Source organism: Ornithorhynchus anatinus, chromosome X1, assembly GCF_004115215.2.
Source record: "Ornithorhynchus anatinus isolate Pmale09 chromosome X1, mOrnAna1.pri.v4, whole genome shotgun sequence".
NCBI classification, from domain to species: Eukaryota; Metazoa; Chordata; class Mammalia; order Monotremata; family Ornithorhynchidae; genus Ornithorhynchus; species Ornithorhynchus anatinus.
The window spans coordinates 63,899,480-63,924,351 of NC_041749.1; the positions used below are offsets into that span (position 1 = coordinate 63,899,480).

At 42.0% G+C, this 24,872-nt stretch overlaps 1 protein-coding gene across 6 annotated transcripts in view; it reads left to right on the forward strand.

Moving 5' to 3' along the window:
- ADAMTS9 (ADAM metallopeptidase with thrombospondin type 1 motif 9) overlaps positions 1-24,872 on the forward strand; it is a 187,142-nt gene that overhangs the window by 62,159 nt on the left and 100,111 nt on the right. For all 6 annotated transcript variants that reach the window (XM_029052175.1, XM_029052178.1, XM_029052177.1 and 3 more), the window contains exons 15-19: positions 4,114-4,231; positions 4,487-4,582; positions 17,208-17,374; positions 17,453-17,582; positions 18,388-18,514. In XM_029052175.1, coding sequence (XP_028908008.1) covers positions 4,114-4,231; positions 4,487-4,582; positions 17,208-17,374; positions 17,453-17,582; positions 18,388-18,514 — 638 coding nt within the window. The remainder of the gene's footprint in view (positions 1-4,113; positions 4,232-4,486; positions 4,583-17,207; positions 17,375-17,452; positions 17,583-18,387; positions 18,515-24,872) is intronic.

The following is a 24,872-nucleotide window of genomic DNA, read 5'->3' on the forward strand; positions in this document are numbered from 1 at the left end:
GTATTGGATGAAGTGAGGATTGCTAGATAAAAGAGCCATTGAACCTGCTCCCAGAAAAGAATGAGGCCAGAACTTCTACTGTGGCTTCTTCCTCATCCCCGAAAGTCAAGAGACATGAGGACCATCCTGGACCTTGTGGGTATCACTTTTCTCATGAAGAAAAGAAAGACTCAAGATGATCCCCTCAAAGAACATCTTCTCCCACCTCATACAACAGGGCGATTGATGATGTTCTCTGGACCTTGAGGGCATCTTATCTTCATGTCTCAACATATCCAACCCATCACAAGCACGTCAGATTCTCACTTCCAATTCAGGACCCTGCCAAAGGTCCCTTGGTTATTTGCCAAATGTTTGATTACTCCATTAGGATGGCTCGGGAAGAAGGAAATCCATGTGTTCCCATAACTGGACAACTGGCTCATCAAGATGCAATCAGGACAGTCATCTTGGAAGGACTTAAGCATAACCTTGCCACACTACATGACTGGGTTTTAAACTAAATCTCCCAAAATCCCAGCTCACCCCAAATCAGTCAGTGACCTTTATTGGCCCCCACCATGCCCTCCTAAGGCTTTCCTCCCAATAAACATGGCCTAGGATATCCACTCCACACTCCACTCCATCTTGCCCTCTCAGCAGACCTCCAGGGAGGACTTTTCTATGATTACTGGGTTTAATGGCTGCCATACTATTCACAAAGCTCCACATGTGGAACTCTCAACTAGCCTCCAAAAGCTAATAGTTTTAGCAGTCCAAGTCCCTGTCAAAAAAGAGCAAAATCAGCAACTTGCCTGCTTCTTCCTTTCTATGTGGACATCAATTGAGACTTTTGTTTCCAGAAAATACATCAGGACTCCACCATCCTATCAGGTAGTGCTCATTATGGATGTGCCATACTAAAGGGAAGAGATACCAGGACATCCAGATGACAAAATCTCCGCATCAATGTCCTGGGGATGAGAATGGTTCTGAAAGCCTCCAGGGCTTCTCAGACCTCTTCTCAGGCAAGCATATTATGGACATTATGGTCCAGACAGGCAATCAAGTCTCAATGCATTATATAAAAGTGGTCAGTAGAGTTTAGAAGGGGTCTTGCTTCAGATCATTAGGCAAAAAGATTCTGAAAGTCTGACCATGGATCCAAAATGGAGTCTGGCTATCAGCCTTCTAACTAGCAGGACTGCAAAGCATAGAAGTGGATAACCCATATCACAGTAACAGCCTGCGTATTATCAAATTTGGTTTGTCTGGCAATAGACCCATTCATCATAAAAGAGAAATGAAAAACTCAACTCTTCTGGTTGCTATTACCAAGTCCTTGTGTTCAGGCCATATATGCTCTCCACATGCCCTGGAACGAAGGCCTCCTCAGTGTTTTTCCACCAAATGCATTCATCTCATAAACGTTCACAAAACTGAACCATCCAGGAGGCCCTCTCATCATGTTTGCTCCCTTTAGACCCAGGCACGAATGGCTTCCTTCCACCATGGAACTAGTGGTAGATGGACCATATGACTCAACTTGGGACCGGATCCAGATTTGATATCCTAACCCTGAGATGCTAACCCTTTCGTTCTGGCCCCTGAAACCAAAGAGAGTACCAGATGTGAATCCCCGATGGATAAACCAATCCACAAAGAGAATGTACAAGAACACTGATTTACAGCCTTGTTTGCACCTCATCGCCTCATTTTCTCATGCTCCATCCCACAGGTGCTCAGGTACCTCCTACACCTATTTCAGTTTAGGCACAGAGCCTCAAGGTGCACTGAGCTACCTTCAGGACAGAGCAAAGCACAACCGGTAGGAAAAAGCAGTTTTTTGTTTCATTTGGCCTCTGCTCCATAGGTTACCCTGTCTCTAAACGGATTCCTTCCAAGTGACTCACAAATTGCCTAAGTTCTGCTACTGCAAGGCTAGTATCCAACAAACCAGCTATGTGACAGCATATTCAGTGTGAAAGTGAGTCGCCACAGCCTTTAATCTTTGGAACTGACCAAGCTACGTATGCAAAGGAGAGCTCTGGGTCCACACTACAAGTGACCTTCACCGAGCATTATCTCCCGGATTCAGCACCAGATCAAGAAACTCCCTCGATCTGCTCGGTCTTCCAGAAAACTGTTCCAGTAATGGTGTCCATCTCCTCCAGCCTGGGAACATCCGTAGGCTATACAGCCTACCTAACCGATCAGCTGACAAGAACTTTACCCTCTTCTGAGAGAAACAAAGGTTATTTACCAGTAACCTTTGTTCTCTGAAAGCGTGTGGTCTCGTCAGCTCATCACACCCCATCCGCCTTCCCCTTGAGTGAGGCCAGTTCCTTTTCACATGTATATACTGTATATGTGAGTAACCTCTTGATTGTATTTTTCCGGTACACTCTACTACCTCCCGCTCCTTGTGGAAATCTGGAGAGGGAGGGACTACCCTGCGCAGGTACCCTGGGTTGGGGGGGGGACCTGGACCCACTTGGGCAGGTCTCAGGTCTCCTCCCTGGCAGGGCAGCTCCTGAAGCTTTTCACAGCAATTCCAATCCTCTCTGGCATCCTGGAAGGGACCTACCTAATTGATGAGCTGATGAGACACCACACTTACTGAGAATGAAGGCTACAGGTAAGTAACTTCTATGTCCTCTTGATTTTTTCAGGGAAAGTGCTCTCCCCTTAACTCTCCTCAGCCCACAATTTTGCCAGAATGGAGTCAATCTTTCCAGCTTTGGTGGTTAAAGCAGCATGGCTCAGTGGAAAGAGCATGGGCTTGGGAGCCAGAGGTCATGGGTTCGAATCCCAGCTCTGCCACTTGTCAGCTGTGTGGCTGTGGGCAAGTCACTTAACTTCTCTGTGCCTCAGTTACCTCATCTGTAAAATGGGGATGAAGATTGTGAGCCTCATGTGGGACAACCTGATTACCTTGTATACCCCAGCACTTAGAACAGTGCTCTGCACATAGTAAGCGCTTAACAAATACCAACATTAGAGAAGCAGCGTGGCTCAGTGGAAAGAGCCCGGGCTTTGGAGTCAGGGGTCATGAGTTCGAATCCCAGCTCCGCCACTTGTCAGCTGTGTGACTGTGGGCAAGTCACTTCACTTCTCTGGGCCTCAGTTACCTCATCTGTAAAATGGGGATTAACTGTGAGCCTCACATGGGACAACCTGATTACCCTGTATCTCCCCCAGCGCTTAGAACAGTGCTCTGCACATAGTAAGCGCTTAACAAATACCAACATTATTTATTATTAAATATAGTATGTTTCCTAGTTATTTTGGCCTGTAAACTTTGCCGTGAACCCAGATTAGGGAGATTCTTGGATATCATTCCATATGGAAAGATCATTTCTTAACCTGAATAGACCATGGAGAACATTAAACAGGCATCTTAAGACCCATGGGGCTGTGTGTATATCCCTGACTGACAGCTCTTCCTATGCAAGCGAGGAGGATGCAGGAGATGTTAGCATTTGCCTGTGATGCTTCCAAAATGATTCTCATAGGGGAAAGTAAGCGATCTTTGGCAAATGGTAAGTGCAGCATCTGGAGTCCTTCTCCAGAGTGTCTATAAACAATGGCAGTATTCTTTTCTAGGAATCAAGAATGATCCCCAGCACACGTTTACATGCATGCATGCATGCACACTCACGATGTGACATAGTCTTTGAATTCCCTTCACCAGGAGACAATTTTCCCACTTGGTAAATCCCGCTCTGCAAAATCTGAGACACTGCAAAGTTGTGAATGTTTTCAGGTGGATAGAACATGCAGGGTCAGATTTGCAAGAGAGATTAGCCTCATCACTTAAATATAGGACCTCTTTTCCTCTTTTCTCTGTCCATTCTGTAGTTGCTACACAACAGGCTTCTCTATCAAAGATCATGTGAACCACAGAATAATAGCAGGGTGGTAGATGTGTGGGAAAACTTCCTGGACACTCACAGCCAAAAAGGATCCCAGTTCTCAATGGTTTGTTTTGTAATTATTTTAAGAAAGCAATTGACAATTTTAAACAGGCTTAGAATGATACTTGATTTTATTGGATTTTATTGTGTTAGCTTTTGACTCTGTGCAGTCTTTACCACTTAGTATTTGTTCAAATGTCTCTTTTTCTTTTTAAAGCAAGCTGGATGTGACCATGTTCTAAATTCAAAAGCAAGGAGAGATAAATGTGGCGTATGTGGTGGTGATAATTCCTCATGCAAAACTGTGGCGGGAACATTTAATACGGTATATTATGGTAAGAAGCTATCACTGCATACTTTATGAAGAACAGTGCCCATTTCCCAAATTCTTAACCACATCTAGTATTTAAACATGTAAACAGAGTCTGATTTTAAAATCTGATTATAGGGCTATGTACTTGGCTCCAAAGTCCGGCTTTATAATGAACATTTGGTTTGTATTATCATAGTTTTCTAATTTAATAATGTATTTGATTCCCCCTTCACATAAGATGAACTTTACTTTCTTGAATTTCTTTAAATTGTTTTAGGGTACAACACTGTGGTTCGTATTCCAGCTGGTGCTACAAATATTGACGTGCGGCAGCACAGTTTCTCAGGGAAATCAGAAGATGATAACTATTTAGGTGAGATGGAGTGCCCTTTATCCAATTGATTGATAAACACATGCTCTTTTCCTGATGTGGTGACAGTTTAAATTAAACTGGAGACATTCAGATAGCCACAAAGTCATGATTTCAAGACAGAACTTGACCACATTTATTATTTCCTTTATCTCTAGTCCCAAAACTTTTGGGTTAATTGATTTTTAACATTTTGCAGTTGCAAAGTCAACATTTGGTGCTTTGTGATAGGTCTCATAAAACGTAACATTAAAGTACCCTCAAATAATTTCCTGAATCTGGTTAACTTGAATACACATGTCTAGCTTCCCCAGTGAGACTTCTGCAACACTCCTGGATGGTTTTTACTCTGTAAAGTGGGCTAATTTCTTTCATTATGCATTCTTTTCATTGATTGTATCAGCTACTAGCATACCATTCCTGGTTTTTCCTGAGCCACACTGTTGGTGTTAGTACTCTAAAAATGATTTTAAAGTACCTCAGTAGTTTTGGCACTCTTCTTTCTAGTTAAAATTAAGATGGCTAACCTGATTATTTCAAGGAGTTGTCATCATTTCTCTGTGCAATAGGCTATCTGCTTGGTTTGCGTCTGTCAGTTACATATGAATCATAAAACACAACATCCTCAGTGATGATGGTATAACATTTTATTCAGCAGACTAAATCACCCTTTAACTTGTCACCATATAAATTGCCCTAATTAGACTGGAAAGACAGGAAAGTGTTACTTAAGAGAATAGAAAGAGTTACTAAAGTAATTCAGCAAAATATATTAGAGGCATAAAAGCAGCCGTAAATTTCACACCAGCCAACATTTCCAACGCTAAAAGAAATCAGGGTAGGTGAAAAATCAAAATGAGTCAATGAGCCTAAAGTAACTTTAATGTTATCCAGCCCCACAATGCTAAGTTTTCATGAGATTCTATTGTCTGGAGGGGAGCTCTTATTAACAGCAGAGGCTTAAAATTGCATGGAATAACCTCGCTTTGTAGATGTAGATAGTGTCATTTGCCAGCCAAACACTATGTTTGGAAGTCTATTGATTTTGAAGGCCTCAAACCTGCTTGCAATCTTCAGGGCTACATTTCATTTGGACTTTATCCCGATGTATTTGTACTAATTTTGGTGAGTTAGTACATCAATAACAAGTTCTATCATTTGGAGATGTGCTTGAAAGAATTTATTTTGAAAAGGTAACATGTCAAGGTTCTAGATCAAAATATTTTTATGTTGATATTTTAGATGTTAATCATTTTTACATTTTTATCAAGTCATTGTGTAGTTTTTCCGTTAATCATTAGCCATATTTTCTTGGATTTTAACATTACCAACTGAATCCATAAATGTTCCACAGAGCCCAAACTAATCCGATGGGCTCTTTTACTAGTGAAAAGTGAAGAATTTCCTCCAATTTGAGAAATAAGGTAAGAAGGAAAAAAGGACTCAACAGCATTTATTGAGCACTTACTTTGTACAGAGCACTGAACTGAATGCTTGGGAGAGAGCAGTACAACAAAGTGGGACAGGGACATTAAAATAAATTACAGGTAGGGAAAGTGGTAGAGCATAAGGATATGTATATAAGTGCTAAGGGGATGGGGTGAATATCAAAGTGCTTAGGGAGTAGGGACTCAAGTGCCTAAGTGACACAGAAGGGCTAGAGAATAGAGTGGGAGATGAGAGGTTAGTCAGGGAAGGCTTCTTGAAGGAGATAAGATTTTAGTAGGGCTTTGAAGTTTGGGGAGTGGTGTTGAATATGAATTGGGAGGGAGTTCCCACATGAGAGAGAAGTGAGGAAGGGGTTGAAGGGGAGAGAGAGGAGATCGAGATAAAATGTTATTTAATTGGTGTTAGAAGCAAAGTGTGTGGGCTGGTTTATAGTGGCATAGGAGTGAGGTTAGATAGGAGTGGGAGAGCTGATTGAGTGCCTTCAAGTCCCTGGTGAGGTGTTTCTGTTTTGATGTGGAGTTCGATGGGCAAACATTGGAATTTTTTTAAGAGTGGAGAGATATGTGCAGAGCATTTGTTTAGAATATAATCTGGCAGCAGAGTGAAGTATGAGCTGGAGAGGGAAGAGGCTGGAAGCGGGGATGTCAGTAGGGAGTCTGATGCTGTATTTGAGAGGGACATATCAGGTGCTTGGACTAGTATGGTAATAGTTTAGATAGAGAAGAAGGGGTTAATTCTAGATATGTGAAGGTAGAACAGAGAAGATTTGGTGACAGATTGAATATGTGGGTTGAATGAGAGAAATGAATCAAGGTTAATGCCAAGGTTGTGGACTTGAAAGACTGGGAAGATGGATGGTGTGTTCTACAATGATGGGAAAGTTGAGAGGAGAAAAGGGTTTGGGTGAGAAGATGAAGAGTTCTGTTTAGTTTCAGGGAAAGGTGCACCTAGGAACTTGAAAAGCGGTCATTAGGAATTTCAGGCATGGTTTTCTCTTGATGTGTTCCCGCTACAAATTAAAGCACATTTGCACCACATCTTTACAATTTCTGAATTAGACAAAATGGGATTGAATGCAGTTTGTATTAGAAAATGCAGTAACCCATGTTGAATTGTCTCTTTTTTGAACCCAAGGGAGCGACATCCTTCTTTATTCGTCTCTCTCCCCTTCCTTCATTCATTCATTCAATTGTATTTATTGAGTGCTTACTGTGTGCAGAGGACTATACTAATTGCTTGGAATGTACAATTCAGCAACAGAGAGAGACAATCCCTGCCCAACAACAGGCTCACAGTTTAAAAGGGGGAGACAGACAGTGAAACAAAACAAGTAGTCAGGCATCAATACCATCAAAACAGATAAATAGAATTGTAGATATATACACATCATTAATAAAATAGAGCAATAAATAATATATACAAATATACACAAGTGCTGAGGGAGAAGGAGGTAGAGCAGAGGGAGGGAGTAGGGACAATGGGGAGGGGAGGAGGGGCAGAGGGAAAGGGAGGGCTCAGTCTGGGAAGGCCTCCTGGAGAAGGTGAGCTCTCAGTAGGGCTTTGAAAGGGGAAGAGAGTTAGTTTGGTGGATGTGAGGAGGGAGTGCATTCCAGGTCAGTGGTAGGATGTGGGCCAGGGGTCGACGTCAGGACAGACAGGAGCAAGGCACTGTGAGGAGGTTAGCGGCAGAGAAGCGGAGTGTATGGGGTGTAGAAGGAGAGATGGGAGGTGAGGTAGGAGGGGGTAAATTGATGGAGAGCTTTGAAGCCAAGAGTGAGGAGTTTTTGCTTCATGCAAAGGTTGATAGGCAATCACTGGAAGTTTTTGAGGGGAGTGACATGCCCAGAGCGTTTCTGTAGAAAGATAATCCAGGCAGTGGAGTGAAGTATAGACTGAAGCGGGGAGAGACAGGAGGGTTGGAGACTAGAGAGGAGGCTGATGCAATAATCCAGTCGGGATATTTTGAGAGATTCCTCTGCTGATTCCTCCAAAGAACCTCATATTCCTCAAGGAAGGGTGCTTAATAAATACATTTGTAAATAAATACCAAATTAAAGAAGATGTGTCATTTCAGACATTCATTCGGTGCCAGTTGTGGTTATTTAATTGATTATTCTGGGAGATCACTCAGGGCTGTGAGGCCTTTAAGGGGGCAAAAGTATGCAGGCATGGACTTCATGTCACAGTTCACTGAGTGTGAAAATGGAAAACCTAGATACTGGTAACCTTGCAGTTGTCACCTAACAATTTAGGAAAAACATTGATATCAAGTCTAGAGCATGTAAATGTTTACCCTTTTGTTAAAGGAAGGTGCAGCAAATGCACTGACAGTTTTTTTAAGATCTGGTCAGTTTAATTGGGCTAAATACCCAAGCAAAATGCAAAATGGGATGTTATTTGTTCAGGTATTTGTTGCTAGGAAGCCTGACCCATTCTTCATAATTCTTGGTAAAGCACTCCTTTCATGCTTTGCACGTTTTCCAGTAAAAAGCCTTTGTTACAACTTAATTTTGATGGGTGAAATGGTGGGGAAATTATCTCAGGAAATTAGCTACATAATCGCATTAGTAAGAAGTTGTGCAGTAGACTGCTGTTTTCAGGAAACTGTTCTTCTTACAAAGTATTGAGGTCGAATGCTTGCTGTTATAGCTCTACTTTGGCATTCTCTCAAGGTTGGGTTACAACAAAATCATTTCAAAAAGCAGAACTTCTGGACTAAGTTCAGTTCTCTTAGAGTTTTCCATGAGAATGCCATGCTAATGATATGTTATTCATCCCACGTGCAGTCATCTTTGAAAAGGGGCTACATTGATAACCAATCTTCTGATAATTCTAAACTCTTCTTTTGCCTCCAAGTTTCAACCCTGTATGGGTTTCATTGTCTTTCTCATTCCTATCTGTCCTTTGGTGCCTGTCCTGTCTTTCCTTTGACCAGAGAAATGACTTTAAAGGGAGAGGACAAGATGCTAAGGGACAGTAGACCCTGAATCGCTGAGAAACTGCTATTCTACTTTAATGAAGATTAAACAATTTTATCCACATTTCAAATAAGTGGCATTGTGACATGCCTAGTTTTTCAAATTACTAATCAACTAGACTAGGACTTATTTAAAATTATTAGATGATTCATCTGGCAGGTATCATGCTAAGAGAAACAGCATGGCATAGTGGATAGAGCATGGACCTGGGAGTCAGAAGGTAGTGGGTTCTAACCCCAACTCCTCCACTTGTCTGCTGTGTGATCTTGGGCAAGTCGCTTCACTTCTCTGGGCCTCAGTTACCTCATCTGTAAAATGGGAATTGAAACTGTGAACCCCACATGGAACTGGGACTGTGTCCAACCCAATTTGCTTGTATCCACCCAGTGCTTAGTACAGTGTCTGGCACATAGTAAGCACTTAACAAATTCCATTATTATTATCATTATTATTGTAACTACCATGAGAGTGACCTGCATTTGGGAGCAGTTTAAGAAATTCATCTCGAAGTATCAAAGAAACAGTTCAGTCTCTAAGAAGTGACCATTCAGCATAATGCATGGCACACAATAAACATTTTCTCACCTCACACCTCATGGTTTATCTTTGGGCGGCCCTGAAGACAGCAAATGAGTGGTTCACTAGAAATGTGAGGTCCTTTAGATAGCATAAAGACAAGATGGAATGAAAGATAAAGTTTTTGCTTGTTCTAAAAGTCTAATGAAACAAATTCACTGGACTTCAGGAGAGTAAGAAGAATGGCCTAATGGAAAGAGCATGGGCCTGGGAGTCAGAGGACCTGGATTCTAATTCTGGCTCCACTTGTCTGCTGTGTGACCTTGGTCAAGTCACTTAACTCTCTATGCCTCAATTACCTCATCTGAAAAATGGGGATTAAGACCATGAGCCCCATGTGGAACATGGACTGTGTCCAATCAGATTACCTTATATCTACCCCACACTTAGTACAGTGCCTGGCACATAGTAAGCACATAAAAAAGTAAGAGCAGCATTATGAGCACTAAATTGGACGGTATGTTTCACCTCTTAAAATAGCTGTAAAAGAAAACAATATTGCTGCATTTCTTTTCCAGAGTGATACCTATATATTTAAGGCAATCACATTTTTCCAATACCCAAAGTGTAATGGGGCAGGACTTCAGTGGGTTAGGGCCTGTGGTCTGAGATTAGAAAAGGCAAGAAGGGGAGAGAGAAAGATAGGAGCAGAGACAAGAGGGGGTGGAAAGCGACTGAGGCAAAGAGAGGGGGAAGAGATGGGGAGAAGGAGAAAAAAATGGAAAAAAAAGGAGAGAGAAAAATAAAAGGGAGAAGGAGGGGGAGAGAAAAAAAATGAAAGAGATATAAGATGGCAGATGGGTGACAGGCACAATATTCAATAGTATTTGTTGAGCGCTTACTATGTGCAGAGCACTGTACTAAGCGCTTGGAATGTACAATTCGGCAACAGATAGAGACAATCCCTGCCCAATGACGGGCTCACAGTCTAATCGACATCCCTTCTAATAATTGGATAACCACCAAAGACACAGGAGTACCCTCTGCTCACCAGCACTGCTAAAATAGGATTACAAAACCCAACAGGAAAGATCCTTTACTTCTTAAATCAAAACAGTAGGCAATAAGGGGTCTGGATGAATATTTTCAGGGTCTCCTCGGGTCAAAACAAGATTAAGAGGCAGCTCAAATTGATCCTCCTTCTAGCCTTAAATCACTAACCCATAAGGGAACAAGTGAGGAATACAACAAGAAGTCAAATCAAGTTGGATTTGTTTTCTCTATGAGCATGATTATTTCAACCTTTATTAACTGGCTTTTTTGAACCAATCTCAAGACAACCTAATAATATGGGAAATGGCATAACTCACTTGCAAAAACCAGCTGCATCTTATTCAACTGATGTGAGGGGTGAGTTCTGCCCTGTACACTGTCAGTCAAGACCTCTGCTTTGTGACCAACTTGGAAAGGTAACTCAATTTGTCGTATTTACTGAGCGCTTGCTGTGTGCAGAGCACTGTACTAAGTGCTTGGGAGAGTACAATATAGCAGAGTTGGTAGATACACTGAGCTTAGAGTCTCGAGTACACAAAAGTTTAGGTTTTCAATTAAAAAGTTTCTTCCCCTGAAGTTTCAGGTCAGCTGTGGTACTTGTTAAAGTGCTTACTCTGTGCCAAGCACTGTTCTAAGAAGAGAAGTAGCCAGGCTGCAGCGGGAGGATGGTGAAGCTCAATTTCACACTCAACTCCAGCATTCCAGTGGTATCCAAGCCCACTACTGTACATTCCAAGCGCTTAGTACAGTGCTCTGCACACAATAAGCGCTCAATAAATACTAATGAATGAATGAATTCACCTCCGAGAGGAAGCAATTCTAGCTACCTAATGAGACCTTGCACAAACTTTTAAATTTGTAAATATTCACACTGACATGACACCAAATAGACCGCAATGTCAACAAGAGCAAAATCTCAGTTACCTTACTTTCCTAATTAGAATCACCACTGGTTAAAGTGGATTAAAATTGGTTCTTTTGCTATTGCCTGTAATGCATGATACTAGATTCTGTCACCAGGCCCACTCCTGCCCATAATGCTTCTCTGCTATGGTGGATTCCTGCTGCAGGAGGACCCACTGTTTCTGTTGTCACCACTGCCCCTTCTCTAACTGTATGTTCCCCTAGGGGTTCCTGGCACCGGGGAACTGTTCAAAGGTGAAGACTTTGGGGAGTAAACTCCTGCACCAGTAGGAGGAGCAGCCCCTCCCAGGGCAGAAACTGGGCCAGAGCAGGGCAGCTATGGCCCAGGTAAAGCAATGTACTAAGCACTTGGGAGAGTACAATACAATAATAAACAGGCGCATTGCCTGCCCATGAGTTTACAGTTTAGAGTGGGAGATAGACATTAATATAAATAAGTAAATTAGAGATACGTCGTTAATATAAATAATATAAATCCAGTGCTTAGTACAGTGCCTGGCACATAGTTAAGTGCTTAACAAATACCATTAAAAAAAAAGGAAATTGGAGATATGTACATAAGTACTCTGGGACTGGGAGAGGGGATGAATAAAGGGAGCAAGTTAAGGTTGCACAGAAGGGAGTTGAAGAAAAGGAAGAAGGCTTAGTCAGGAGAGGTCTCTTGGAGGAGATGTGTCTTCAGTTAGGCTTTGAACAGGGTAAGAGTAATTGTCAGATTTGATGAGGGAGGGCATTTCAGGCCAGAGGTGGGACATGGGTGAGAGGTGGGCAGTGAAATAGATGAGATTAAGGTACCATGAGAAGATTAGCATAGTGTACGGGTTGAGTTGTAGTAGGAGAGTAGCGAGGTAAGGTAGGAGGGGGCAAGGTAATTGAATGCTTTAAAGCCAATGGTGAGGAGTTTCTTTTTGATGTGGAGGTGGATGGGCAACCACTGGAGGTTCTTGAGGAGTGGGGAAACATGCCTGAACGTTTTTGTAGAAAAATGATCCAGACAGTAGAGTGAAGTATGGACTGAAGTGGGGAGAGACAGGAGGCAGGTGGTCAGCAAATAGGCTGATACAGTAATCAAGGTGGGATAGGATAAATGATTGGATTGGTGTGGTAGCAGTTTGAAGAGGAAAGGGCAAATTTTAGCGGGTTTGACTTGCCTGCTGTGTGACCTTGGGCAAGTCACTTAACTTCTCTGTGCCTCAGTTTCTGTATCTGTGAAATGGGGACTCACTATTTGTTCTACCTCCTACCTAGAATGTGAGCCCCTTGTGGGACAGGGACTGTGTCCGAAATGATTACCTTGTATCTACCCCTGTACTTGCAACAGTGCTTGACAAATAAGTAAGTGCTTAACAAACACCACCATTATGATCATTCTCATCACTTCCATGGCTGAGAGATACTGTCCTACCCCTTCACAGTCTAAATTAAGATTCTTAATAGGTGCCACTTTAGGCCTGTTGGAATGTGGGAGAGAGTCCCCAAAATCGAAAGGGTTCCAACCAAACAGGACATCTGGTTAGTTTAACTGTCTTTTAATTTTATTCCATCTCATCTTCAAAGTGTTTAAGATATTTTGTTTTCAAAAAATATAGGATATTTTCTCTAAGAAATATTTCAAAGAAAAACAAAAAGATCTCACCATAGCCACTCCGCAAATATCCTATATGTGTGTGGTACATGTACCACCCAGTGACCAAACAGCACCCAAATTAGACAGAATCCTCAAACCTCGCATTAAGATGAATACCTTACTTAACTACTCTGAGGAATACAATACAAATATTGGACCACTTGGGAGTCAGAGTTCTGAGCCTAGAAGAGCCTGAAAACAGGTCCTGGAGGATTAAGCACTGCCTTCCCCTGACTGACAAGGACCCAATTATAGACTACAAAGAGTCATTTAATCACCCATGTTGATTTTTGTGAATTGGTCACTGCCTTCTGCCTCAAATAATGCTCCCCTTACAATGAATTTATGATCCATTCATTCAGTTTTGTTTATTGAACGCTTACTATGTGCAGAGCACTGTACTAAGCACTTGGAATGTACAATTCCCTTTCTCTTCAGGGTACACTCAGTTATGGCATAACCTGTATTTTCACTACATTATTTCTCTAAAACTATTAGGGAATTGTTATTCTGACAGCGCAAACCTGTTTAGGTACATTGTTCCATGATGTCAGAAGAAGTTTACTTTCTAACTGTATCCACTCTCAATAAAAATAAAAGTGACTGTTGTGGTATAAAATGCTTACTGTGTGCTGAACCCTGTATTAAGCAATGAGGTAATTACCAGATACAAAGCTGTACAGAGAAGCAGTGTGGCTCAATGGAAAGAGCACGGGCTTGGGAGTCAGAGGTCATGGGTTCTAATCTCGGCTCGGCCACGTGTCAGCTGTGTGACTTTGGGCAAGTCACTTAACTTCTCTGTACCTCAGTTCCATCATCTGTAAAATGGGGATAAAGACTGTATGCCCCACGTGGGACAACCTGATTACCTTGTATCCCCCCCAGTGCTTAGAACAGTGCTTGGCACATAGTAAGCGCTTAACAAATACCATCATTATTATTATTATTATTATTATTATTATTTTATAGTCCCTGTCCACAGTCTAAGTAGGATGGAGAACAGGAGTTGAATCCCCATATTAGAGATGAGGAAACTGGGGCACAGAGAAGTTAAGCGACTTGCCCAGGCTCATGCAGCAGTCAAGTGGTGGAGCTGGGATTACAAACCAAGTCCTCTGATCTTCAGGCCTCTGCTCTTTCCATTAGGCCATGCTGCTGCTTCAATTCTTCTGCCTCTGATTGCTTGCTCCTGTTCTCCTCCTAACCATAGCTATTCCAGTCATACTGCTGAGGTGTCTTCACTTGGAATATTGAGTGTGTAATGCACATCTGGAGCGTATAAATTGCCCATAGATATAACCTGAAAGAGTGCATAAAACTGCAACTCTCCCAGCTTCAAAGCCCTTCTGAAAGCCCATCTCCTCCAGGAAGCATTCCCAAATTCATTCACAACACGTTAATAGCCACCCTTAGCACTTATTTATTTACTTCCTATCCTCAGCACTTATGTACACAGGAATATTTATTTTTATATTAAATTATTTATTCGGTTACTGAGTCCTCACATATACAAATGAGAAGCAACGTGGCCCAGTGGTGTAAGCTCATTGTAGGGAGGGAATGTGTTTGTTTATTGTCGTGGCTCAGTGGAAGGAGCAAGAGCTTAGGAGTCAGAGGTCATGGGTTCAAATCCTGGCTCTGCCACTTGTCAGCTGTGTGATTGTGGGCAAGTCACTTAACTTCTCTGTACCTCAGTTACCTCATCTGGAAAATGGGGATTAAGACTGTGAGCCTCACGTGGGACAACCTGATTACCCTGTATCTACCCCAGTGCTTAGAACAGTGCTCAGCACATAGTAAGCACTTAATAAATACCAACATTATTATTATTATTGTCATATTACTCTCTCCCAAGCGCTTAGTACAGTGTTCTGCACACAGTAAGTGCTCAATAAATACAATTGGATGATTGAATGAATCACAAGCCTGGGATTCAGCAGGACCTCAGTTTTAATGCCAGCTCCTCCACTTGTCTGCTGTGTGACCTTGGGCAAGTCACTTCAATTCTCTGGGCCTCAGAGAATTGGGCCTCTGTAAAATGAGGATTAAGACTACAAGCTACATGTGGGTCATGGACTGTGTCTAATCTAATTAGCTTGTTTCTGCATCAACATTTAGAATACTGCCTTGCACATAGTAAGCGCTTAACAAATACCAAAAAAATACTACTTCGTGTTATATCCTTGTTCTTCCTCCTGCTCCTACACTCTGTAAATAATTTTTGTCTGTCTCACTCTTTAGATTGTAAACTTCTTTAGGTCAAGAAATGTTTGTCTAAGTTCCATGGCACTCTCCCAAAGGCTTAGTATAGTGCCGTGCACTAAGTAGATAGTAAATTTTATTGATTGATGGAGTGTGCATAGATGAGGCGTCATACATGGTGAATACTACAGTGTGAGTTTTGCTTAACACAGTACCTTGCAAGAATGTAACTTCTGCTTTCTAGAACTGTGAGCCTGTTGTTGGGCAGGGATTGTCGCTATCTGTTGCAGAATTGTACATTCAAAACGCTTAGTACATTGCTCTGCACACAGTAAGTGCTCAATAAATACGACTGAATGAATAAGAAAAGTAGGAGTGCAGTCAACCTTAGGTCCAGAGTAAAGTACTACTGGTTTCCCACAAACTGCTCAGTAATGTGTACAGATGAAATTCTCATCTTCCCTGTTCCTTTGAATTTTCCATTTTAATCTAAGCTCTTTTGTAAATGCTTTGGTGATACTCTGAGTATAAGTGGGATAGCAATGTAGGTATAGGTAGGTTGTGTAAATCAGCCATTAGTATTAAATGAGCATGATTGGCACCCACTTCATGAAGGTAATATGGGGATAATGGCCCTCTTTTAGACTTAACACTGTGGGGGTGACACCATTAGCTTGGCCCCCACAACTTTTGGGGTATGGAGCCAGAAGTAGAGCCGAGATAGGTCTACTTCTTGCCCTCCACTGGCAGCCCCTTGCCGGGGAATTTATGGGGTTCCTGTTGTCTTCACCGGGCTGCTGGCAAAGGCCTGTCGGAGTGAATCAGTCTCTTCCCTGGTGGTGAACTGCTTCCTTTGCTACCTCTCTCCCATGTACCTCCCTCCCACCATGTCCTGGCTTTCCCGAATGTCACCCACCAACTGCCATCATTAGTGTGTGTGTGTGTGTGTGTGTGTGTGTGAGAGAGAGAGAGAGAGGGTGAGACATGGGGGCAGTTTGCCTCCAGCAAAAAGGCCAGATTGCCCTACAGGCCACTGGGTCCCATGCTGCTGTGGGGTAGGCTGTGCACTGGGCAGGAAAGCAATGGGGTAGAAAGTCATAGCAATCCCTCTGCTGGGTGCTGCTGTCACTGCATATGGCCCCCATGGGTGTCAGAAGTTGACTCTGTGCTGCATCTGGGGTCATGAACAGAGTTTGCTCTCTGGCTCTACTGCCCAGTGATGTACTACCAAAGGAGGTCTTGGTGGGTGGGTGAGCGGGAAATGGTGACAGGGTAGGCAGGGTATGCTTTACTTCATTGGGTACCTCTACCTACTGTGCACAAAGGTCTGATCTAGGCATCTGAGAGACTAATAATGATGACCGAATCGCCTGCCTAAAACAAAATGGCAGGTGAGCCTATCAATGACTTCAGGACTGAGAAGTATGCAAAAGAATTAGTTATAATTGAAAACATCTGCTTCTCAAGTGCTTTCTGTTTTCTCTCCTATCTTTTCTCCCTCTTCCCCTTTTTACTCTTTCCGTAGTTTGCTCCCTTAAAAGTCCTATTCTCTCAAAGTCCTGCAACCTCAATGTTCCTCCCCAAGTTCCTCCCCAGTGCTATTAATAAAAAATAAACATCCCTATGAGCACCTGTTGTGGACAGAGCACCATACTAAGCTCTTGAGAGAGTATAATAGAGAAAAAAAAAGACAGTCTCTGCCCTTCAGTAACCTACTTGGTTCCCAATTATTTCAGTAGACATTCTCCATGCAAGTGAGTCACTGAAAGGTTAAGTACATGTTTCAATGAGTTAGATAGGGGATTTGGAGAAGAAATCAGGTTTATTGACTATTAAGCAAGATTTTTTTTAGTTAACCAAAAGCCTGTCTTTCTCTCAGCGTTATCAAGCAGTCATGGAGAATTCTTACTCAATGGAGACTTTGTTGTCACTATGTCCAAGAGAGAAATAAAAATTGGAAATGCTGTGATTGAGTACAGTGGATCAGATAATGCTGTTGAAAGAATTAATTCTACAGATCGTCTTGATCAAGAAATATTGCTGCAGGTAAAACAAGTGAAAATCAGGTGAATTGTATATTTTTGAATATGGAAGCAACTTTTCTCTTTTTATGCACTCTTTCAGGTTTTATCTGTGGGCAATTTATACAATCCAGATGTGCGTTACACATTCAATATTCCAATTGAAGATAAACCTCAGCAGTTTTACTGGAACAGCTATGGTCCCTGGCAGGCATGCAGTAAACTTTGTAACGGTATCTCTTTTTAAGTAATTTTTTCTAACCATCCAACTGTTGATAATATGTAAACATATTTCTTGGCTGCATGAAATCTCTAATTTCCTTTTACTGCCTGGTCATTTCTGTTGTATGTGCTTGTTGATCCTCAATATTCTACCAGTCCCAGAAGGTTCATACATATACTCAGATTTGCATCCTTTATTCAACCCTACCTCAGCCCCACAGCACTTATGTACCTATCCCCAGTTTATTTATTTATATTAATGTCTTTAAGCTTGTTGTGCTAAGGGAATGTGTCTACCAACTCTGTTATATTGTACTCTCCCCAGCACTTAGTTCAGTGCTCTGCACACAGTAAGCACTTAATAAATACTATTGATTGATGAGAAGGTATATTGATTCACATTACACTGCTGCTGCAACAACTATTTTCTGTTAGTTATTTTCAGTTACATAGACTTTTGAAGTCCCATGAAGTGAAGACTTTTGAGAAGCAGCCGTGGCTCAGAGGAAAGAGCCCAGGCTTGGAAGTCAGAGGTCAGGGGTTCAAATCCCGGCTCTGCCACTTGTCAGCTGTGTGACTGTGGGCAAGTCACTTAACTTCTCTGAGCCTCAGTTCCCTCATCTGTAAAATGGGGATTAAAACTGTGAGCCCCACGTGGGACAATCTGATCACCCTGTATCTACCCCAGCGCTTAGAACAGTGCTCTGCACATAGTAAGCGCTTAACAAATACCGACATTATCATTACTTTTTCTAAGTAGAGGCTAGTTTTAATTGCTTTCTTACATGACTCTCCCCTTCCCCCCCTTGCTTTTAGGGGAACGGAGAAGAAAAGCTATTTGCACCAGGGAATCGGATCAACTCACAGTTTCTGATCAAAGATGTGACCGAATTCCTCAGCCAGAGCCAATCATTGAGCTTTGTGGTACAGATTGTGACTTAAGGTGTGTTTTTTTCTCTCCTGTTTATTCATATTTATATATAGGCACTGATTCCTTGCAAGTGAATAGATGGCGATATAGCCTCTTTGATTCATGAGTTTGGGATTGGGTTTTGTCTCCATGGTGTTGGGTGCCCCCTTCTGCCTTGATTAGACCCCCTGCTCTGCATGGCTTTGGACTTTAGTGTTTATTTCAGAATTCCTGGTGTACATTAAAAAGAATGCATTGCCTAGCTGATGCCCAGGGGTCTAATATTGACCCCAGATAAGCTATGGGGATCCAGGGAAAACATTTGAGGATAGACGAGCATGAAGAATATTGATAGCACCAAATGGCCCACCACCCTTTGAGCAATAGTGGATAGATATACTCTGAGGAGCCTGGGGTGCTCATGAAGACTTCTCCAGCACTTAGGGTGGACAGTGGTGTGGTTTTGTACTGAACAGTATGGTTTACAGCTTATCTGTCAAGTATGGATACATTTATTTCTGATATTTTAATTTTTAGCTTCCTTCTGCTGTGGCTTCTACTGCTCTGTGGCTTGAACATGGCATCCAAGTACATATGAGAGAATGTAATGGTTCTGGAGCAAAGAGAGTAGAAGGGGCATGGTATCCCAGAGAAATAAACTAAATCAGAGCTAATTATGCAGCATGGCATCCATATGACATCATCACATTATGCCACATGCCAGTATGTGATGTCTTGGGTCTTGGGATCTGGTTTTTTGAGTGGCCCCACTGGTCACTCAGCCCCTCACTGCCATTCTGATCTCAGTACTGTGCTCCAGATGAAAATAAAATTGGGGATGCACATGTAAGGTGTGTGTTTGTCAGAATTTTATGCCAAATGTTGGGGAAAGTTGAATATGGATCTGAATACAATCTCTTTCCTATTGTGTTTACTGAAATTAGCTGCATCCAACTCACAATTATTCAGAAACTGCTCCTTCTCTGTTTTCCTGTCTTTTGGCTATTTCACTGCTTACTGGCACTCCCTCCAGATTATAAACAGGGTAAATTCATTACAGTTTACTGTTTGTTGTGTGGGAAAGATTTGGTGGGGGATTGCACTGGTTTAACAAAATGCAGTAATTTTACTCTCAAAATACAGCTGAGGTTGCTGTTGTGGCCACCACAACATGTAGTAACCAGTTTTTTCAAGCAGCCTTCCTCATGTCCAAAAGCCTGCCTGATTCCTTCACTTCTCTATGACCAAACCCACTCTGCCAACTCAACTGCCTGGCTCTGATTTCCTCTCTCAGAATCCCTGCAGCCCCAACCATAACTTCCAACCTGGCTCCCATATACCCAGATATGAGTTGGCACATACCCTGGCAGCACACAAAAAGAGACAAAGACTACAGATGACCACGTTTGTGAATATTTGTTCTGATGTCTTGCGTTTTAACCCTTTCCTTCCTACTGCATACGTAAATGTGTTTCAGTTTTATGGCATGAATTGATAGCCCAAAGGTTTGGAAATTGCATTTCCGCAAGGTGGATGGGACTCGTCCCTCTCGTTCACCCCACACATCCTATCCGTTACCAAGACCTGCCGGTTTCACCTCTACAATATCGCCAAGATCCGCCCTTTCCTCTCCACCCAAACGGCTACCTTACTATTACGGGCTCTCGTTATATCCCGGCTAGACTACTGTGTCAGCCTTCTCTCTGACCTCCCTTCCTCCTCTCTCGCCCCGCTCCGGTCTATTCTTCACTCCGCTGCCCGGCTCATCTTCCTGCAGAAACGATCTGGGCATGTCACTCCCCTTCTTAAACAACTCCAGTGGTTGCCTATCGACCTCCGCTCCAAACAAAAACTCCTCACTCTAGGCTTCAAGGCTCTCCATCACCTTGCCCCTTCCTACCTCTCCTCCCTTCTCTCTTTCTACCGCCCACCCCGCACGCTCCGCTCCTCTGCCGCCCACCTCCTCGCCGTCCCTCGGTCTCGCCTATCCCGCCGTCGACCCCTGGGTCACGTCCTCCCGCGGTCCTGGAACGCCCTCCCTCCTCACCTCCGCCAAACTGATTCTCTTTCCCTCTTCAAAACCTTACTTAAAAATCACCTCCTCCAAGAGGCCTTCCCAGACTGAGCTCCTCTTCCCCCTCTACTCCCTCTGCCATCCCCCCTTTACCTCTCCGCAGCTAAAGCCTCATTTTCCCCTTTTCCCTCTGCTCCTCCACCTCTCCCTTCCCATCCCCACAGCACTGTACCCGTCCGCTCAACTGTATATATTTTCGTTACCCTATTTATTTTGTTAATGAATTGTACATCGCCTTGATTCTATTTAGTTGCCATTGTTTTTACGAGATGTTCTTCCCCTTGACGCTGGTTAGTGCCATTGTTCTTGTCTGTCCGTCTCCCCCGATTAGACTGTAAGCCCGTCAAACGGCAGGGACTGTCTCTATCTGTTGCCGACTTGTTCATCCCAAGCGCTTAGTACAGTGCTCTGCACATAGTAAGCGCTCAATAAATACTATTGAATGAATGAATGAATGAATGAATGGAACATCTCATGATCCCAGAATTCTGAAAGCATAACACAGAGGTTTTCCCATGCACACTTCCAGTTGAAAAGCACTGGTCTAGTGGAATAAATAGGGGGCTGAGAGTCAAGAGACTTGAGATACGCCACCAACCTGATTTGTGATTTGGAGAAAGTCACATAAAATTGAGGCAGAGAAATTCCCTGTAGAAGGGAATAATAATACATAATATAATTAATGTGAAAAGACTTTGAAAAACATTTTAAAATGTTTATAAATTCATAAATCACGTTTTTAGTCTGTAACCCACCATATTCAGTCTGTAACCCGCCATATTCAGTCTGTCACCAAATCCTTTCAGTTCTTACCTTCTCATCCTCTCATCATTTACCATTTCCTCTCCACCCAAGATCCTATGGATAAAAAAAGAAGCAGCATGGCCTCATAGAAAAAGAATGAGGGCCTGGATTCTAATTCCAACTCTACCACTTGTCTGCTGTGTGACCTTGAGCAAGTCACTTACCTTCTCTGTTCCTCAGTTCCCTCATCTGCAAAATGGGGATTCAAGACTTATTCTCCTCCTATTTAGACTGTTAGACCTGATTATCTTTTATCTACTCCAGCATTTTATACAATGCTTGGCCCATAGTAAGCACTTAACAAATACCAAAATTATTATTATTAACAATATTATTACCATGCTGATCGAAGCACTTATCTGAGCCCGCTTTGATTACTGCAATAGCCCTTCCTTTAGTTTCTCCCCACTCCAGTCCTTACTTCACCCTGCTGCCTCGATCATTTTTCTAAAAAAATGCTGAATTCGCATCTCCCATCTCTTTAAAATCCTCCATCCTTCGACATGTTAAGCAGAAACTCCTTAGCATTGACTTTAAAGTTCTCAATCTGCTTTCCCCTCCTCACTGATTTCCTACTACAGCCCAGCCTGCACATTTCAGTCCTGTAATGCCAAACTGTTCACTGTTACTTGATCTCATCTATCCCATTTCCAACCCCTTGCCCATGTCTTCCCTCTGCTTAGAACTTCCTCCTCCTTCATGTATGACAAACCACTACTCTCCCCATATACATTGCCCTACTAAAATTACATCTCCTCCACAAGGATTTCCATAAGCCCTCTCACTTCCTTGTATTTGCCTTCCCTTCTGTGTGACCTATATGTATTTGGGTTTGTTCCCCTTAAGCACTTTGATATCCACCTCTCCCAGAGTCCCACAGGACTTTTGTACATGTCCAGCTGTAATTGATTTTCATGACTGTCTCCCCCTCTGGTCTGTAAGTTCCCTGTGGGCATGGAATTTGTCTACCAACTCTGTTGTATTATAGTCTCCCAAGTGCTTAGTACAGTGCTCTGCACCTGGTAAGTGCTCAATAAGTATCATTGACTGACTGATAAATTCAAGAATGGTATTAACAGTCAAAATAATTGGCAAAAATGATGGGTTTAAATTTATTAAGTTATTCATGCTATCCTTGTCCCTCATTGCCAGAGATGTTTATTACTACTACTATCATATATCATTTTTATTGAACAATACAGTAGTATAATATACTTTTAATATTAATAGTACTGTGGATTGATATAGACCCTATGATCCTAAAGTCCATATAGATATATAGTGTAGTATCTCAATTTGTCCTCTCAACATCCTGATGAGTTTGGCAAGAAACAGACATTATTCCCATTTCATAGAAGGGGACATTACAAGACTTCTAATTTCATACAGTGAGTCAGTGGCAGAACTAAGACTAGAACTCAGATTTCCAGATTTAGGGAACGTCCCACTGGATCAAACTGCCTCCTTTCAGTTATAATCCTAATGACAACCATTTAATGATTTGTCATTATCCTCCTTTCAGCTTTTTTCTTCCTTTGGGAACATTAAAAAAGAAAACTCCCCTCCCCCACCCCACCCCACCCCCTTGAGAAAATTTTTAAAAAAAGAAAACTTTTTTTCTTTTTTGATACTGAGGTCTTCTACTAAATGACTGTGACTTTTCTCCTTCCTGCATCACAAGTAGACATCCTACACAGTCTGGGAGGAGAGACTCAAATACCAAGTGTTTAGAGTGTGCTGAGAATGGAACACTTATCTGCAACCCTATCAGAACCTTTTATGCTTTTGAAAAGGTCCAAGTTCCTAGAAAGGATTTTGAGTGATATTACATAATAAAAAATCAATTAGTCGCCTAAGAATATTTAGCTTTTACTACAAAGGCTGAAATTTCATAGGTCAAGAAAATATTTTAAGAATTGCTGCATGAATTTATGAATTGATTATGTATCCATTTCAGATTTGGGCAGTCTTTTTCAGTGCCTGAAGTTTAGGTCATGATTATAACAGGCATTCTTAAAATAATAGTTTTCAACCCTCTTGGGGAAATTCAAAAAGATTGGGAAAAGATAACACTTGAAAGAACAAACTATAATTGAAGAGGCACTTGTTAAAAGCCTTTTTTTCTTTATCTCTCTCTTTTTTTCTGTGAGTTAGCTGGAGACAGGGCTCTGACCAACCAATGGAAAAAGAGTTTCATTCAATTTCTATTTTGCTCTGTAACTTTGCTGAAAGGCATCTTAGGAAAGGAACTTACTAATTCTATTGTTCCCTCCCTAGTACTTCATACAAGTGCTCTGCATATAATAAGTGCTCAATGGATACTATTGATTAATTAGAGATCTTTCTTATAAAGACTCCCTACTCCATACTTGAGCAGTAGTCCTCTGCAAGTGTTCAGCCCAAGATAGTGGCTGTTGGATCACTATTGAGGCAGTGGCCTTCACTTATGTCCTGGGTGTATGGGCAGCCACATTTAGGAATTAACTACCTACCCAGAATGGTGAAGGAGCAAAAGTTAGTCCCGTAAATATTGCCTACCACAAAAACCTGCTCACCCACCTATTGTTCCTGGTAACTTTAATCTTGCAGTGCAGGGATCTACTCTTATTTTCAAATAATGTGAAAGTGACTATCTTTTCAGTTTGTTTTTTTCATGGTATTTGTTAAGCACTTACTATTTGCCAGATGATGTACTAAGCACTGGGGTAGATACAAACTAATCAGCTTGGACATAGTCCATGCCCTACATGGAACTCACAGTCTTAATTCTATTTTACTGGAGAGGTAAACGTGGCACAGAGAAGTTAGGTGACTTGCTCAAGGTTACACAGTAGAGAAGTGGAAGAACCAGTATTAAAATTCAGGTCCTCTGACTCCCAGACCAATGCTTTTTCCACTAGGCCCTGCTGCTTCTCTCACACATGGATGAACTCTCACTGACTGTTGTTCCATCTTTACATGCATACAACAAACTCACAGAGATATATCATGAGACCAGAGAATGTCTTCAAGAATTCTTTTTCTTGTAGTTTTTTATTTTGTTTTGTTTTATATTGTACTCTCCCAAACTCTTAGTACAGTGTTCTGCACACATTGTGCTCAATATGATTGATTGATTTGATTTTTTATAGTATTTCTTAAATGTTTATTATTTGCATTTACACATTTATTACACTGTACTAAGCACTGGGGTAGATACAAGCTAATCAGGTTGGACACAGTCCAAGTCCCACAAGAGGCTTGCAGTCTTAATCCCCATTTTACAAATAAGGTTGCTGAGGGACAGAGAAGGTAAGTGACTTGCCCAAGGTCACAGAGCAGACACGTGGTGGAGCCATGATTAGAACCCAGGTCCTTCTGACTTACAGGCCTATGTTCTATCCACTAGACTATGCTGCTTCTCTTCCAGTTATGTTAATTCATGCCACAGCCCTTGAACATGCTGGTACTTAAGCCATTTGACAGCATAGTACTTTGCTGAAACCTCAGAGTTTAATAATCACGTTATGGAAA